At 35.2% G+C, this 14,611-nt stretch overlaps 1 protein-coding gene across 1 annotated transcript; it reads left to right on the forward strand.

Moving 5' to 3' along the window:
• The first annotated feature begins 360 nt into the window (after positions 1–360).
• Positions 361–6,967, forward strand: LOC122600795 (protein BUNDLE SHEATH DEFECTIVE 2, chloroplastic). The gene is made up of 3 exons (XM_043773558.1): positions 361–771; positions 5,363–5,512; positions 6,708–6,967. The coding sequence occupies exons 1-3, from the start codon at positions 514–516 to the stop codon at positions 6,780–6,782; spliced, it is 483 nt and encodes a 160-aa protein (XP_043629493.1). The 5' UTR covers positions 361–513; the 3' UTR covers positions 6,783–6,967.
• Positions 6,968–14,611: the final 7,644 nt, after the last annotated feature.

Below are 14,611 nucleotides of genomic sequence, written 5' to 3' on the forward strand. Positions count from 1 at the left end.
ACTGCTATATACCAAAGTTGAAATAAATTAGTTGGATTTAACTTTCACATGAAATAAATCATTTGGGAGATACAAGTTAGCAAGTTACAACAACAATAAAATTATCCAATTCTTTTGACAGATTCTAATTCTTTCGAAAACATTACGTGAACCAAACAACCCCTTAAAACATCCTGACAGATTCTAATTCTTTCGAGTGAACCAAACAACCCCTTAAAACATCCTCCTACTATACATAGGTTGTTTGGTAAAAAAAAAAAAAAAAAAAGGTAGCATAAAAAATTCTTACCAAAGAGAGAAATGTGAATATTAAGCATTACTTTAGGGACCATTGGTTAACTTTCCTATGACTGACAGAATGAGAAACAATCTTAAAAAACTACCGGTGGGCCACGCCACCGGCGTTTCTTGAAGTACAGAAAGCCACAAGAAAACGTTTGCCAAATCATTTCTCATTATTATAATTCAACACCCTTTTCATTAATTTTGTTAAAGTTTTGAACTTTTTGATAAATGAATTCGACTACTTCTTGTTGTTGCAGTAGCAATACTTGTTATAATCCGTTGCTAATTTCAACCAAACGATTAGTGACCGGAATTAGGTGTCATCTCCGCCGTCACGGCGGCGTAACCCTGATAAGAAAAAGAGTTCACGGCGGTGGATTTTGTGGTGTGAAAGCTTCAATGGTGGAACCATCTTCTTCATCTTCATCTGAGGAAAACTCAGCTAGTTTCTCTAAGCGTATGGAACAGGCTTGGTTAATCTCTCAGGTATATATATAATATATATATATAATATATATTTCTGATTTCTGCTATTTGTTTGGTGTTTCTGGAAGGGTAACATTGACATTGTTTATTTATTTTAATTAGAAGAGATAATATAATTAAGTAGTAGTAGTAGTAGTAGAATTTATTTTTTTTTTGTAGTTTTTTAATGAGTTAATTAATAATTATACACACACACATTGACTAAACAACGTTGTCCGGGATTGCGTGTTTTTAAGTCACACGATCATCATTTTTTGAGTGTTTTGATGGAATGATAAAATATGTTATACTTAACATTAAGAGTTAACTTCTGTAATTTAGTATCTATCCATGTTTAGTATACTAGAGATTAAAAGGTTGAAAATTTGAAACACCGACCTGTCTATGCGGCAATGCCAGACTGCCATAGGTCCATTACATGAGAGATAAATTAAGCTCATTTTCACCTATTCCTATTGTGTTAGTAACCACTGCATTAATGATTACATAATTAATACGGACAGTGAGGAAGAGATAGCCTTACCCGTTCAGGCGTTAAGTTACTATTGATTTGTAGCTCCCTAGACAGTTTCCAAATTAAAATCATTTTTCAGGTTGCATGTATTATCAAATTTTACCTCGTTCTTTTAGAGTATAAACAGGTTTAGGTCAAACCCCTTTTAATTAATCACTGCTTTTTCAGTGAACTCCCTAGATCCTGCATAGTATTGTGATATAGGAAGACCAAGTTCTGAGCAAACAAACCAGATAATCTCACTGGGCCAAGCTCCAAAGACAACTTGTTTAGGTACTTAGGTTCACACCTTTTGTTTATATCACGGTATCCTGTGGCTGTAGATCCACCTAAACCTGAGTGACGAAACCCAATTCCAGAACCATCAATTGTGTTAACCCCTCTAAATCCTAGGCAGAATCTCTCGTTTGGTAAGATCAAATCCTTATGGCCTCCACGCCCCAAACAGGCTTTGTGAATATTCACTTTACGGTGTTCTGGTATTCTGATGTAATGATCAGATTTTGGACTGGTGGAGACCTTTGATTCTTTCTTGCTTCCATCTCTCTGGTGACGGGGGATTTCTTGGAAGGAAACAAGGGGTGGTGAGGGTGGCTTCCCAATGTTGGGACAGAAGAAGAGCGATGGCAGGGAGGGACAAAACCGCTGTCTACAAGGGCCGCATAGTAGCGGTGTAGCGTGCCAATGCACAAGCTGAGGAGTGGCCATTGGCAGTAGGTAGGATTGCACAGGAAACATTGAGGGTGCTAGGTAATGGAATAAGGCCTGCAAGCATGCTGAAATTCAATGAGGAAGGTAGGGTGGTGTAGACCAAACTGCTCCTGGTGGTTTCGTGTTATGGAGGGTTTTTTATCATGTGAACGGTAAGTTAAGCTCACTTAGTGGGCTGGTCAGATGTTGGCACAAGCACAACCAAACTATTAGTGACCGGAATTAAGTATGATCACCTTCGTCACGGTGGCATTTGTGTTGTGAAAGCTTCAATGGTGAAACCATCTTCATCATTTGAGGAAAGTTCAGCTAATTTCTCTAAGTGAACAGAAAAAGCTTGGTTAACATGTCAGGTATACATATACATATACATATATATATATATATATGTTTGTGTGTGTGTGTGTGTGTGTAAGTTCTAATTGTTCGATTATGGCTGAGCCTCCGAGGTTCCCCTGGAAGCAGTCTCTTTACCCGCGGGTAGGGATAAGACCGTCTACACCCCACCTCCCTCCTGGCAGCAGTGAGTATCGTTGACGTTGACATTGACATTTTACTTGGTTTAGTTATTAAGAGATAATAATAAGTAGTAGTAGTACAATTTATTATTTATTAGATTTTTTGTACAGTAGTTTCTTAATGAGTAAATTGCTAGATATGGATATATATCGACAAAACAACATTGTTTAGGATTTGCGGATATTTGAAGTGTGTATACCTTGTTTAGTTCTTTTAAACACATGAATCACTTTTTGAGTGTTTCGATGGAAAAGAAATAGATGCTTATTTGCTCAGTTCGTTGTCTGAATATCTAAGTTAGCATCAATGCTGCAATGTTTAAGATTTCAAAAGGTTGAATACCGAGACCTGCGTATGCTGCTATGCCATATTGCATTAGGTCCAGTTACATGAGAGATAAATTAAGCTCATTTTCAAATATTCCAATCGTGTTAGTCACCACTGCAACAAAAATTACAGAAGTAATATGGACGGCGAGGAAAAGATAACTTTGCCCGTTTAGTTTACAGGATATTTGTAGCTCTGTAGACAATTTCAACTCAAAATCCTTTGTCAGGTTGCATGTATTATCAGAATTTACCTCGTTTCAGAGTATAAACATGTTTAGGTCAAACCTGCTTAAATAAATCACTGGTTTCTCTTTAACTTCGTAGATCCTGCATAGTCTTTGTGGTACAGGAGGACCAAGTTCTGAAACTGGATGCTCTCATTGGTCGAAGCACCAAAAGGCAACTTGTTAGGGTCATTGTAATCGCAAACCTACTGTTAATATCACAGAATCTTGTAGATACACCTAATCCTAAGTGACCAAACATAACTACAGAACCATCTGTTTCTTAAGTTTTCTAAACCCCAGACCGAATCGCCTATCCCCAAACACACCCAAAAAGGCATAATGAATTTTCAATTTAAGGTTTGTAAAGATTTAGTGTCGATTTCATCACTTGTATCGCCTGTTTCTGGTATTATGATGTAAAGATAGATTTTGGACTGGTGGAGCTTTTTGATTCTTTCTTGCTTTCATCTCTCTGTTTACAGAGGATTTCTTGGAAGGAAACACCAAACACGGGGCGATGAGGGTGGCTTCCAAGTGGTAGGCCTGAAAGAGGGATGGGGGAAAGGGATGACACTGCCGTCCACATTGTGTGGGTGGGGTGGGGGGTAGCATGCCTGCTGGAAATCAATGAGGAAGGTAGGGTGGTGGAGACCAATCTGCTCCTTGGGATCTCAGGTTTGGGCGTGAGGGGTTATTATGTGAGATGTGATTATGTGAATTAAACTCACTTTGGCTAGGTGTTGGCACAACCAACTGATCCACCTCTATCAAGGATCTTTTCTAGTAAATTTGGTTCCTCTTTTGATTCTGTTGGGGATTGAACCCGGGATGCTTACTCCAGAACCAACTAGGCTGCAGACTTGTAGAATATTAAACATTATAAGCATGCGCTGTTTCTTGTTTTTCTATAGCCCCTTGGGTACTCATGAGTGTATCTGACATTAAATCTGATGATATTTATGAGATATAAGGTAGTATGGAACTATGGATATAGACATAGAGTATTAATATTTTAATATTTTTTAAAGCTGGACATCTATTTGCATTTAGGATTTAAGATTGATATTGAAACCATCTTAATTTATACCATCCTTTGCTGTTAAAAGATAGAAAAATGATAAAGAAGCCTAAATTAATAAACCTATAAATAAACCTAACACAGTGAGATGACACCTACCTGGCCCTATCCTGAAAAGCCAATATTTCTCTACTACAATTCCTGCTATATCCCTGCCTTCTCTATCATTTTATATCTCCCTCGTTTGGTCCTGTAAACTTTTCATCTCCTAGACATGCCTCTAACGATGTTGACGTCAACCGCACCTGTGCATCGTCTTGAATTGTCTCACCACTAATAATTTTCAAGTGCCTTTCTAATTGTTAATTTTGGTACTAGAAGTAGCCACTCTGCAAATGATTATGTACAGACATATAGTGGCTCTTTTTGTTCATGGTATAAATTATGCTTTTGACAATGGTTTTCAGATTTTCAGATGATGTATGAAGAACTGACACGGGTTGTTTTGAAATATATTAACAAAGCCTTATTGTTAAAAAATAATTAGCATAAGAAAATGTATATTTATAAAAAAAAGGGTGTGAATGTAATACATACGTGATAGTAACATAGAAATGAAATGAAGGTTTTTGTTGTAGTTATCATAGTCGAGATGAAAAGTTTGGCAACAGAACAGATGTGGAAGAATCAATATGCATATTTAATGTCTTAGTAGGGTATAATAATCGGAACTAGATTGAAAGAATTTTGGGCTTTCAAAATTAAGGGACACATTAAAATCTTATGGTTAGGTTTATTATTAGGCTAATAAGTTTAGGCCTCTTTATCACCCCTTTAAAAGATTATCTCAAAATTATCATGTCATGGAGGCATTATAGTAATTTTAAAACTTTGACTGTTCTATAATTAGACCAGTTTAGGTTTGTTATTAGGCTAATAAGTTTAGGCTTCTTTATCACCTCTCTAAAAGATAATCTCAAAATTATTATGTCATGGAGGCATTATAGTAATTTAAACTTTGACTCTTCTAAAATACTATACTAGACCAGTTGATATAGCCGGCAGATACAGTAAGTGATAAAATGCAATAAGCAGGATATGCATCTTGCTGTACCAATTCCATACCCGCTTTTGAAGTAAATTAAATTTTGGTGTCACTTAAGCTGAATCACATTTGACTAAGTAAATTAATCTGTGACTATTGATTTTAGATCTGTGTTGAAACCACAACCTTCTAAAATTTCTGGCTTTCTGCTACTGATGATTCTTGCAGCAACCAAGGCCAGTTGCTTGTTCTTCGTGTGAGTCTAATGGGCATGTCGAATGCAAATGGTGTGGTGGGACGGGATTTTTCATCCTTGGTGATAACATGCTATGTCAAGTACCATCCAGAAGCACAAGCTGTGTTATCTGTGCCGGCAAGGTTATTCTTTGACACTACATTTCTTTTATGTAAATATAAAATGGTCGAGAAATACATCAAACTAAGAAAATTTGGTCATAAATTTAACAAACTTCGTCTGAATTTTTGCCAATATTTATGGAGTTGGCAGTTGATTAATTATAATTTGTGTTGAATAATTCGAATACAAAGTCAACTGATGTTATACTAGATTCTGCTTATTATGTTATAGAACCATTCAACGTTAATCCTTGTATATCACATTCTTTATCTATGTATAGTATGTACAAACAACATGAAATTGATCATGTATAAGATACAAGTTGTTACCTTTTGTGATGTTGTAATGAAAGATCGGGCTTTATTCTCTATTTATGGATGTAGGTTAGCTGGCTTTATTGGCCGTTCTTGGGCCCTTTATATGAAACTTTAAGCTTTCATTTTCAACATCAGGTTCAGAAACAATAGATCCAGATATGGAATGTTTTGGACTAGAATCACTTCTAGTTTCTTTTTGCGGACATGCTTTGATCAACCAAATTTGGATTTGACTAGTAAATTTGGACGCTAATTTTTGCATCTGCTGCAATTAACATTAAGATTCGAATCTGCTTATTAATTTTTCAGATAACTTTTTTTGGATGATTTGCAGATCACATTTTAATTGGAAACTCTCTTTAGATGCAGTTCCATTAGCATCTATTTATTAGGCTACTCATGTCATTAACTAGACTATGCTATGTATGAAACTTTTTACCATGGGCATTTCCTTTTTACCATTTGTTCTGTATCTAAGTTGAAATAAAACGTTAGTCAAAATACATAGTTTGTTTTTCTTTGAGAGACATGAGATTCTGACAATGATTAGTTTTCATTTCCTTAACATATACTAATCCATATATTACTCTGAGTCATGGTAATCTGCAGTATTTCTGTTTTTTTTTTTTTGTTTTGTTTTTTTTTTTTGTGTAAAGTTGTTTCATAATTTTGAATTTTTCCAGTTCTGATGTCATGGAATAAAGTAACCGGTCCATTTAAAAAAGGGTCCGGCTCAAGATGAGTAGTTTTTCAGTACAGGTTGAAATGGGCCGGCTGGGTTTCCTGCCCACACTTTTTTGTCTATATCTTTTAAATGTTATATAGCTAACGTATTTAGTATAATTACGGAAGTTATATTTTCAAGGTAATGATCTGCTTTTGTTTCTAATTCTTTCAGGGATCAACTTCTTGTGGTGATTGTAAGGGAACTGGGTTTCGTGCAAAATGGTTGGAACAACCCCCTGTTCAGTAGGTAGCAGAAGAGGCAAGTTGTCAATTGAAAACTAGAAAGCGCCAAACGCCACACGATTTTATGTGTAGATTTATTGATTTAGGCATTTCCTTGATTTTATGATAGCAATAGCAGCCACCTTGGACAATAGTGATGTATATTTCACATCTTTTGATTTAGTAAATGTAGATTCATTTTTATTGTCATGTGTACCATGTTTTTTTGTCAGGGAGATAATATGTGCACCAATCATGTTTGTGGCCGGATATCCATGATAAAGCTTTCTAAACTGCTGATATTTACTCTGGTAGTCTGGTAGAGTTGTAGGTATGAAAATTGATGTCCTTTAAAATATGTTCTCAAAGATGATATTTACTCGTTACAGCTTTATCAATCCATCCAAAAGCAAACCGTTTTACTTATCAAGTTGTCATGGCTCGACGTTATGCCAGTTTCACGATTATCACCCCTTAAACTGCGAAAACAACTGCCTAGTAGAACTTGAGTTGGAATAGAAGATACACACCTATTTATTACACCCTATGTTCTTGATAAACGCTCAATGTATTGAATCATAACAGAATCAAATGAATATTTTTCTAAAAGTAAGTAACTGCTCAGTGCCGCCTTCCGCGGGTTTTGAGCTCCAATACCTCGACGGTGTATGGGAGAGGTTAAGATATAGGCAAACCTTACTTCTACCTAAGTAGAGAGGTTGCTTTCAGTTTCTACCTAAATGGTAGAAAAGGCCCTCCAACCTTTGCATGGGACGAGAATCGAACCCATGACCTCTGTCTCCAGAGGCAAGGGTGTTTACCACTGATCCAACCATGCTGCTTTTTAAATGAATATTTTTCTAACTCATCTATATGATCTAACAAGGAATTAACATCAATATGTCTGAGGTATTTTCTTTTATTTATAATTGTAAGAAAGACTAGTATCTCTCACACAACCACACGTACTTACAATTTGTCGACACATACAAACCTTTCTTATTCGATTTCCATTTGCAAGTCACCCTAAACGGATTTAGAAAAAACGTTTAATAATAATGGTTTTCAGAATGCAAGAATGACCTTTTCCATTGAAATTGTTTGGTTAATGACTATTCTTCTCTGAAGTGATTTTTTTTTTTAATTTTATAAAGCAAAATAAGATATACAACTACACATTTTCACAATTTGTTCACCATGAAGTTAGAGCTCACAACATATAATTAGTCAATAGATGACAGTAAATACATATCAAATTTTCAAAGATTCATATGAAGACAGAAGACTTGATTTGTAAAATACTTTACAAAGAAAAAATAAAGAAGCTTGGCTCTCCTAAAATATATATATATATATATATATATACATCAGCACTCTAAAGAAACAATACATATACCGGTTCTCCAAACAAAATCATTCAACTTAATGTCTATCGATCTGGCTTTATATAGAATTATGTTTTCCTTGAGTTTCTCCATATGTAGAACTTTATTCACCATATATAAAAAAGAAAATACATGAGTACCCAAATTTTAAGAAAATATATCAATTTAACCAAACCTTTTGATTTTAATAAAATATCCAACAAAATCGAAATAAAAAGAGAAAATCACAATGAGATTTAAAAAATCGCAATGAGATTTCAAAAAATCACAATGAGATTTCGAAATTCTGTTAAAACTTATTACTGACTTTTTTTTATAGATTTCACAATACATTTTTTTGTCCTTTGAAATTTCAACTTTTTATTGAGATTCAAAAAAAAAAAGTAATGTGAAAATTAAAATCTCAATAAAATGTCAAAATTTAAAGAGTCAAAATTAGAAAAAAGTCAAAATCTCATTTTGATTTTCAAAATCTTATTGTGATTTTTAAAATATCATTAAAATCTCATTGCGATTTTCACTTTTTATTTTGATTTCGTTCGGTATATTGTAAAAATCCAAAAAAGTTGGCTAAATGATATATTTTTAGAAACAATTAGGCACTCATGTCATTTATATGAATGTCAAGAATCATGTATTTGAAGTGAGGCCCAATCCATGTCGTACGTACATGGTTTTTTTGACATTCATTGGCTTGAAGTGCCTTCTGCTTCTTCTTGTTAAGACCAGCTTTACGTTTTCTCAACAAGCTGGGTTGCGTAAACTGGGACTTAGCGCTGAACAATGCCGGCATGATAATCACCTGCATGAGTGACTGTCGTTAGTTATTTTTCTAAATAAAAGAATGATGTTAAGTATCTATTATATCGCTTATCAATAGATCGAATATATGATGTTACATGAACCTACATGAAATCCAATGAACAACGATCAATCGAATGATGAGTGGTCCGATGATCCTGACACAAAACAAACAAGAAATTGGTTAGTTAGCAGATGCAAGCTAGCTAGTAATAAAAAAAAACCAAATATATAAAGAAAGAAATGAAAATCGTAATCATAAGGACTCACTCTGATCTAGAGACGGTTAGCCATGGCGGTGGATGTTTTGGGGGATTGTATAGGGGAGCCTGTTCCTCCATGGAGGCGCGCAGCGGCAGCTAGCAGATGGTGAGGAATGGTTTGGATAAGTGAGATGATAGTACTCCTATTTATAGAGTCTTGCTTAGGTTTTTTAGGGTTTAGCTAGCTAGGTGGATATCCAACAAAAAATAATATTGGGCCATTTTGTGAGTTTCCGGGCCAAGAAAAATGATAAATGTTGGTGATTACCTTATATGTCAGCACATTTTTATCCAACCATTTGAATTTCCGAACAATAAGATACAAAGTTTAATACTGTCAATTATGTGTGGCTGATTTAAGCATTCGTCGGTTGCATCTTGGTTATGAATTGAACAACGGAATCCGTAAAGGTTCCACAAATGAAAATCAGATGTCTAAAAAACCATGACATGTGTGTCAAGTCTGGAAAAACATGCCCGTTCTTATATTGGATTGACGCGATTAATATATTTCAATGGCTATAAATTAATGAAGCTACCTTAGCCAACCTAGTCATTTTCGTTGTGAAGAATTTCAATGCGCGCTTAGATCTCAAGCATTTAATTATGTCATACAAATTTAAACCTCTTTTTCATTCGTATAGCATTTTTCTGATCCTTTTTCTGCTACTAATCCAATATATGTAACCTCTATCTCGCTCCTATTTCTTATTAATGTGTCTCACCCATGAATCTCTACTTCTCTCATATATAGTCTTTTCCTTGTGCCATTTCTAATGTTGTTACTATCCATATCCTTCCCTTTCCTAGATTTGTGCCATACGCTTGATTGGTATGTGCGCCTCTTTTGTTAGGTTCTATATTCTTTAGGGAGTTTATTTTCGGATGTAACCATTTCCATGACAAGTTACAGGGAGTCTATTTTTGGATCATAATCTAGATCTGAGATTGAGGCTGAGATAGAGATTGAAAGATTGAGATTAAGAGTTTGAAATCGAGAGTTTCCCCTATTCGGTATTGGCTTTGCTTGCCGTCGGGTATTTTTGCAAGGGTTATAGCCCTGGGTCGGAGGTCCCTTCCATTTCAGTGGATCTGGAAGGAGCCTCTCTACTTTTGAGTATGGGTAATGTCTGTCTACATCTTACCTCCCCAATACCTCGGTTTATGCCAGGATTGGGTGCCGTTGTTGTTGCTGCTGTAATCAATAAGCCATGTTCATGACTAAGAGGTACTTTGGGAAAGAGACTTTCATGTGGTGGCAGTGGCTTATGTTTCCTGTCTCTTCTTAAGCAGCTCATTTGATGCTAAAACAAGTACATATTCCATGCCACCAATCCCAATTGGTTTATGTGTTAATTATAACAGGGAAGAATGGTTGCTGTGGCAAGGGGTATCAAAATGCGAATATTAACTTGTCCTTATAAGGCCCCCTTTTGTCAAAGCTTTAGAAATTTCTTCTAATTTTGCTGCATTGTAAACGAACACTGGATGGCTGGTTTTGTAAAAAAAAAAAAATTCGCAGAAACAAAGATAACCCTGAAAAAGTCTAAAGTTTTTTCCTTTAACCATTGTTTTCTCATAGGTAACTTTTTGTATGGTTGTACGGCTAACCGCTTGAACGCTTGAATTTAGACTTCTTGGACCTCATGAACATTAAAACTAAAACTTAGATCCATTGAATACCCACCAAAACTTGTGATGGGAAATTGAACAGTAGTAGAAATCAAACACAACTACCTCCAATCTGAACATCTCAAAAGGCATGCTTATGATATCTGTCTAAAAAAATGCTATGAAAAACCTTAAACAGCTTATTTGAACATATAATTTAGTTTCTTCATATAAACACACTACTTGTATATAGAGTGATGTCGTAAGAAGCATTAAACCAACAAGAACAGCATTATTCATAATTCATACATACATACATACATACATACTTGTACACCTTCACAGCATAATTATTTTTGGGTGGTGTTGCCAAAAATGATACAATTTCATCATAACTATGATTGTTATACATTTACAAATTCATCAAACTACCAACCAAATTGAATCATAAATATCAATTATATTACACCATAACGAGTATTCACAGATTTTAAAGACACATTTATCCTTAAGACTCAAAGCCTACCCTAATTTCTTAAAACCATAAAGATTGAAATTAGTTTTTAAAGACACATTTATCGTTAAAGACTCTATTACCAACTATGAGTCTTTTCTAGGGTTAAAAAGAGACTCGTGGCTTGTTCATGAGCTGGCTCTTCCGGCTGCCAAAATTACAGCCACCTTTGCCTGCCATTAAAACCAAATCTATTAATTGTGCCGCGATCAACCTTTCAGCGTGTCATAATTTTAGCCTCCTGGCCACCTAGTCAAACTAATTAGAATAAGGTGCCAGCGTATGAATATGCTTCAGATGACGTAGCATTTGTAACAATCTGGGGACCCAATTTTCATCTCGCTCTTGGGATCCTAGTGGCTCGGCATGTCAGCTAATTGAAATCCAACGAACAATGATCCGATAATATATTATGATGAATCTGACGATACGTACATGTCCCGACATTCAGATCCAGTAACATCGATCATGCTGATTCCACACAAAACCAACAATAAAACACAAACTAGTTAACATATAAAATACTCAAAAATTTAAATATATATATATATAGATATATATACATGTAAAAAGAAACAAATAAAAACATAATTAGAGCTAGCTTACAAAGATCTGAAGATGGTGATGGATATTTTGGGAGGGGGATTTTTGTGGAGAGGCCGTTCCTCCATAAGGAAGGACAAAGGCCGGCGGCAAATGAGGGATGGTTTTGACAAGAGGAACTGATACTGCTATTATTTATAGAAGGTTAATTCAATGCTTGGGTTTGTTTTAGGGTTTTTTGGTGGATGTCAAAGAATCATAATTGGGCCGTTAATTTGAGATTGGGTCTAAAAATCTGATCAGATCAATCCACGGTTGGCAAGAGTTATTTTTCCTTTTTTAACATGTTTACTTGCTTCTAAAATACTGGAAATTCACTTTTCTTTGGGAAAAATTGTACGGATGCTAACTTTTTCGAAGCATGTGGTGTATATACGAACTTTGTTTCAAAAAGTTGTAAAAGTACGAAAAACGGTGTTGTAATTAACCGTCTTGCACATGTCATTGAAACCTGGCGTCTTGAACACCAGTCTTAGCTTATGTGTCTCATAAATGTCACCGGTTTCAAGTAGTTGGGTGTGCCGACAAAAGACCAGTCTTACATGGTCTTTTTTAAATTTACAATAAAATAGGCGTTTAAGACACCGGTCCTCAACCCATCTAATTAAAGCCGGTGTCACACTGAACGGTCTTCAAACTCCTCCCATTAAGCTGGTGTCATAGTATATACGACAACAAATAGATATCAGAATCATTATAACGACTTGAATTCGACCATCTGGAGTGACAAGTCTGTGGGTTTTTTCCCAAAATAATCTGTAACGGCTTATTGTCTACATCTCGAGAAGGTTGGAATGCAACTGCACTAATTATAACCTATAGCTTATTCAATCTAGCTAATGAAAATCTATATAAACGATGAGTTATATTGGCATCTTTAAAGATGTATTCTCAATATCTTTTCTTCTAACAACGATTTATATTTACCTTGTTAAGACAAGGATTTTATCTCATTAAGTAGTGAGAAGCTTAACAAAGGGGTTATAAAATACTAGTTACACTAAAGCTTGGATATATTGCAAGCCCAAATAGTTTGTCCAGTATGTAGTACAGGCATGTATTATTTTAGTCATTTTCTTGATTTCAGTTTACTACTCTAGCCACCTTAGATTGTATGGCGTAAATTTAGATTGTCTCCCAAAAGTCCTCCCAAGTAGGACCATCTGTTTTTGCAGATGCGCGTAAATGGTAGTAAACGTAGACTGTACAGAAGATTTCCATTTCTAACTCACATATATGGCCTAATAAGAAATTAATATCAAAAACTCTCTTAATTTACACAATTAGCATTGAGTTTCCATTCAATTATCCATATGGAGATGCCTGCTTTTTGGGAACTTACACATTTCATTTTGTATCGAAATACCCTGCATTTGTTTATCAAGTGTCCTGTGTCGGCTGGTATATGCTCTTCCAATACCTTCGGAGGCTAAAATTTTCAATGCAGTTACCAAAACTGCTTGCTCAACCATTTGGAGATACCGCAGCTGCACTTGATTGAAAACTCATCCACTTGCTCGACCAAGAGACCATGTTTGTTTGACTATGATGTGGTTATGGGATAAGGTTTTCATTTGGCCGCTGCCTCATGTTTAATTTCCTCTCTCCTATTCAGCAGCTCATTTGATGCTCATACATACAAGAATAAATTCCATTCCACGAATACCATTGGGTTAACATGTTTTAACTTTGTCAGAGTGGCTGTGGCGTGGGTCACACGGAATGATGAAAATACAAATATTTTGTTGTCCTTATCAGGGAGTCCCATTTCGGGTCCATTATCAAGGCTCGTGTTGGTTTACATTAGCTAGATTGCAAACAAAAGGTACATGGGTTCATTGAGTTGGTTGTGTAGGATAAAGTTCAATTCAGAAAGCAATACTTGCTGCAACAGAGATATGCTAGCTTAAATATTACGAGTATAATTTTGCCCCTTAAATTAACGCCGTACATGTACTGTTTTCAAAGTTTATATTTATAGTTAATAGAGATACCTATTTATGGTTATAACTTATATGGTAGTTAAACAATTTGGAAAAATTCTGTTTTTGTTGCACTGGTAAACACAGTCTAGTACGTCTTCAAGATACACGAGTATCTTTAGATTCTGTAGTTTGATACGGATACATGATGATATGTTTTAGCCTTTAACTTGAAACCTCTTGCACTTCGAAGAGTCTTGTAACTTTGAAACCTTTTTGAACCAAACATGCACGCCGTCGTCAACTATCTTGAAAATTGTTATTGTATGAACTCTTGAACATTGACAGTTTTTTTTCATGAACATCAAGCTTCATACTTGAATCTTTATGGTGGTTCACCATGACTCACAAAATATTGGATGGAAATATGAAGGGTCAAAGTCAAGCATGTCAATTAACCTCGAGTGATATGTCTGACATTTGTTATAAAAAGGGTCTGAAGAACCTTGAGCATACAAGGAATTCCGTCAAGAGGGTAGAAACGCACTTGTATACAGAATGGTGTAAGATAGTAGCATATCTACATACAGAACAACCTAATTTTAAAAGCAAAGCCAAAATCCAAAATCCATAGAGACTAAAAAAAAAAAAAAAATCTGAAACTGAAACATGAATTTGATCGAACTCTAAATTGATTTCAATTCGAAACATTAAATATAAGAGCAATCTTGTCCCTAAGCAAAATCCGATAGGGT

Source organism: Erigeron canadensis, chromosome 5 (assembly GCF_010389155.1).
Source record: "Erigeron canadensis isolate Cc75 chromosome 5, C_canadensis_v1, whole genome shotgun sequence".
NCBI classification, from domain to species: domain Eukaryota; kingdom Viridiplantae; phylum Streptophyta; class Magnoliopsida; order Asterales; family Asteraceae; genus Erigeron; species Erigeron canadensis.

What these genes read in the sequence shown, in the direction of transcription:
- LOC122600795 (XM_043773558.1), top strand. Translation starts at nt 514, where the DNA reads ATGAATTCGACTACTTCTTGTTGTTGCAGTAGCAATACTTGTTATAAT. An exon ending in AGGCTTGGTTAATCTCTCAG is followed by an intron (nt 772 to 5,362) that starts GTATATATATAA and finishes TGATTCTTGCAG; the next exon opens with CAACCAAGGCCAGTTGCTTG. An exon ending in GTGTTATCTGTGCCGGCAAG is followed by an intron (nt 5,513 to 6,707) that starts GTTATTCTTTGA and finishes TAATTCTTTCAG; the next exon opens with GGATCAACTTCTTGTGGTGA.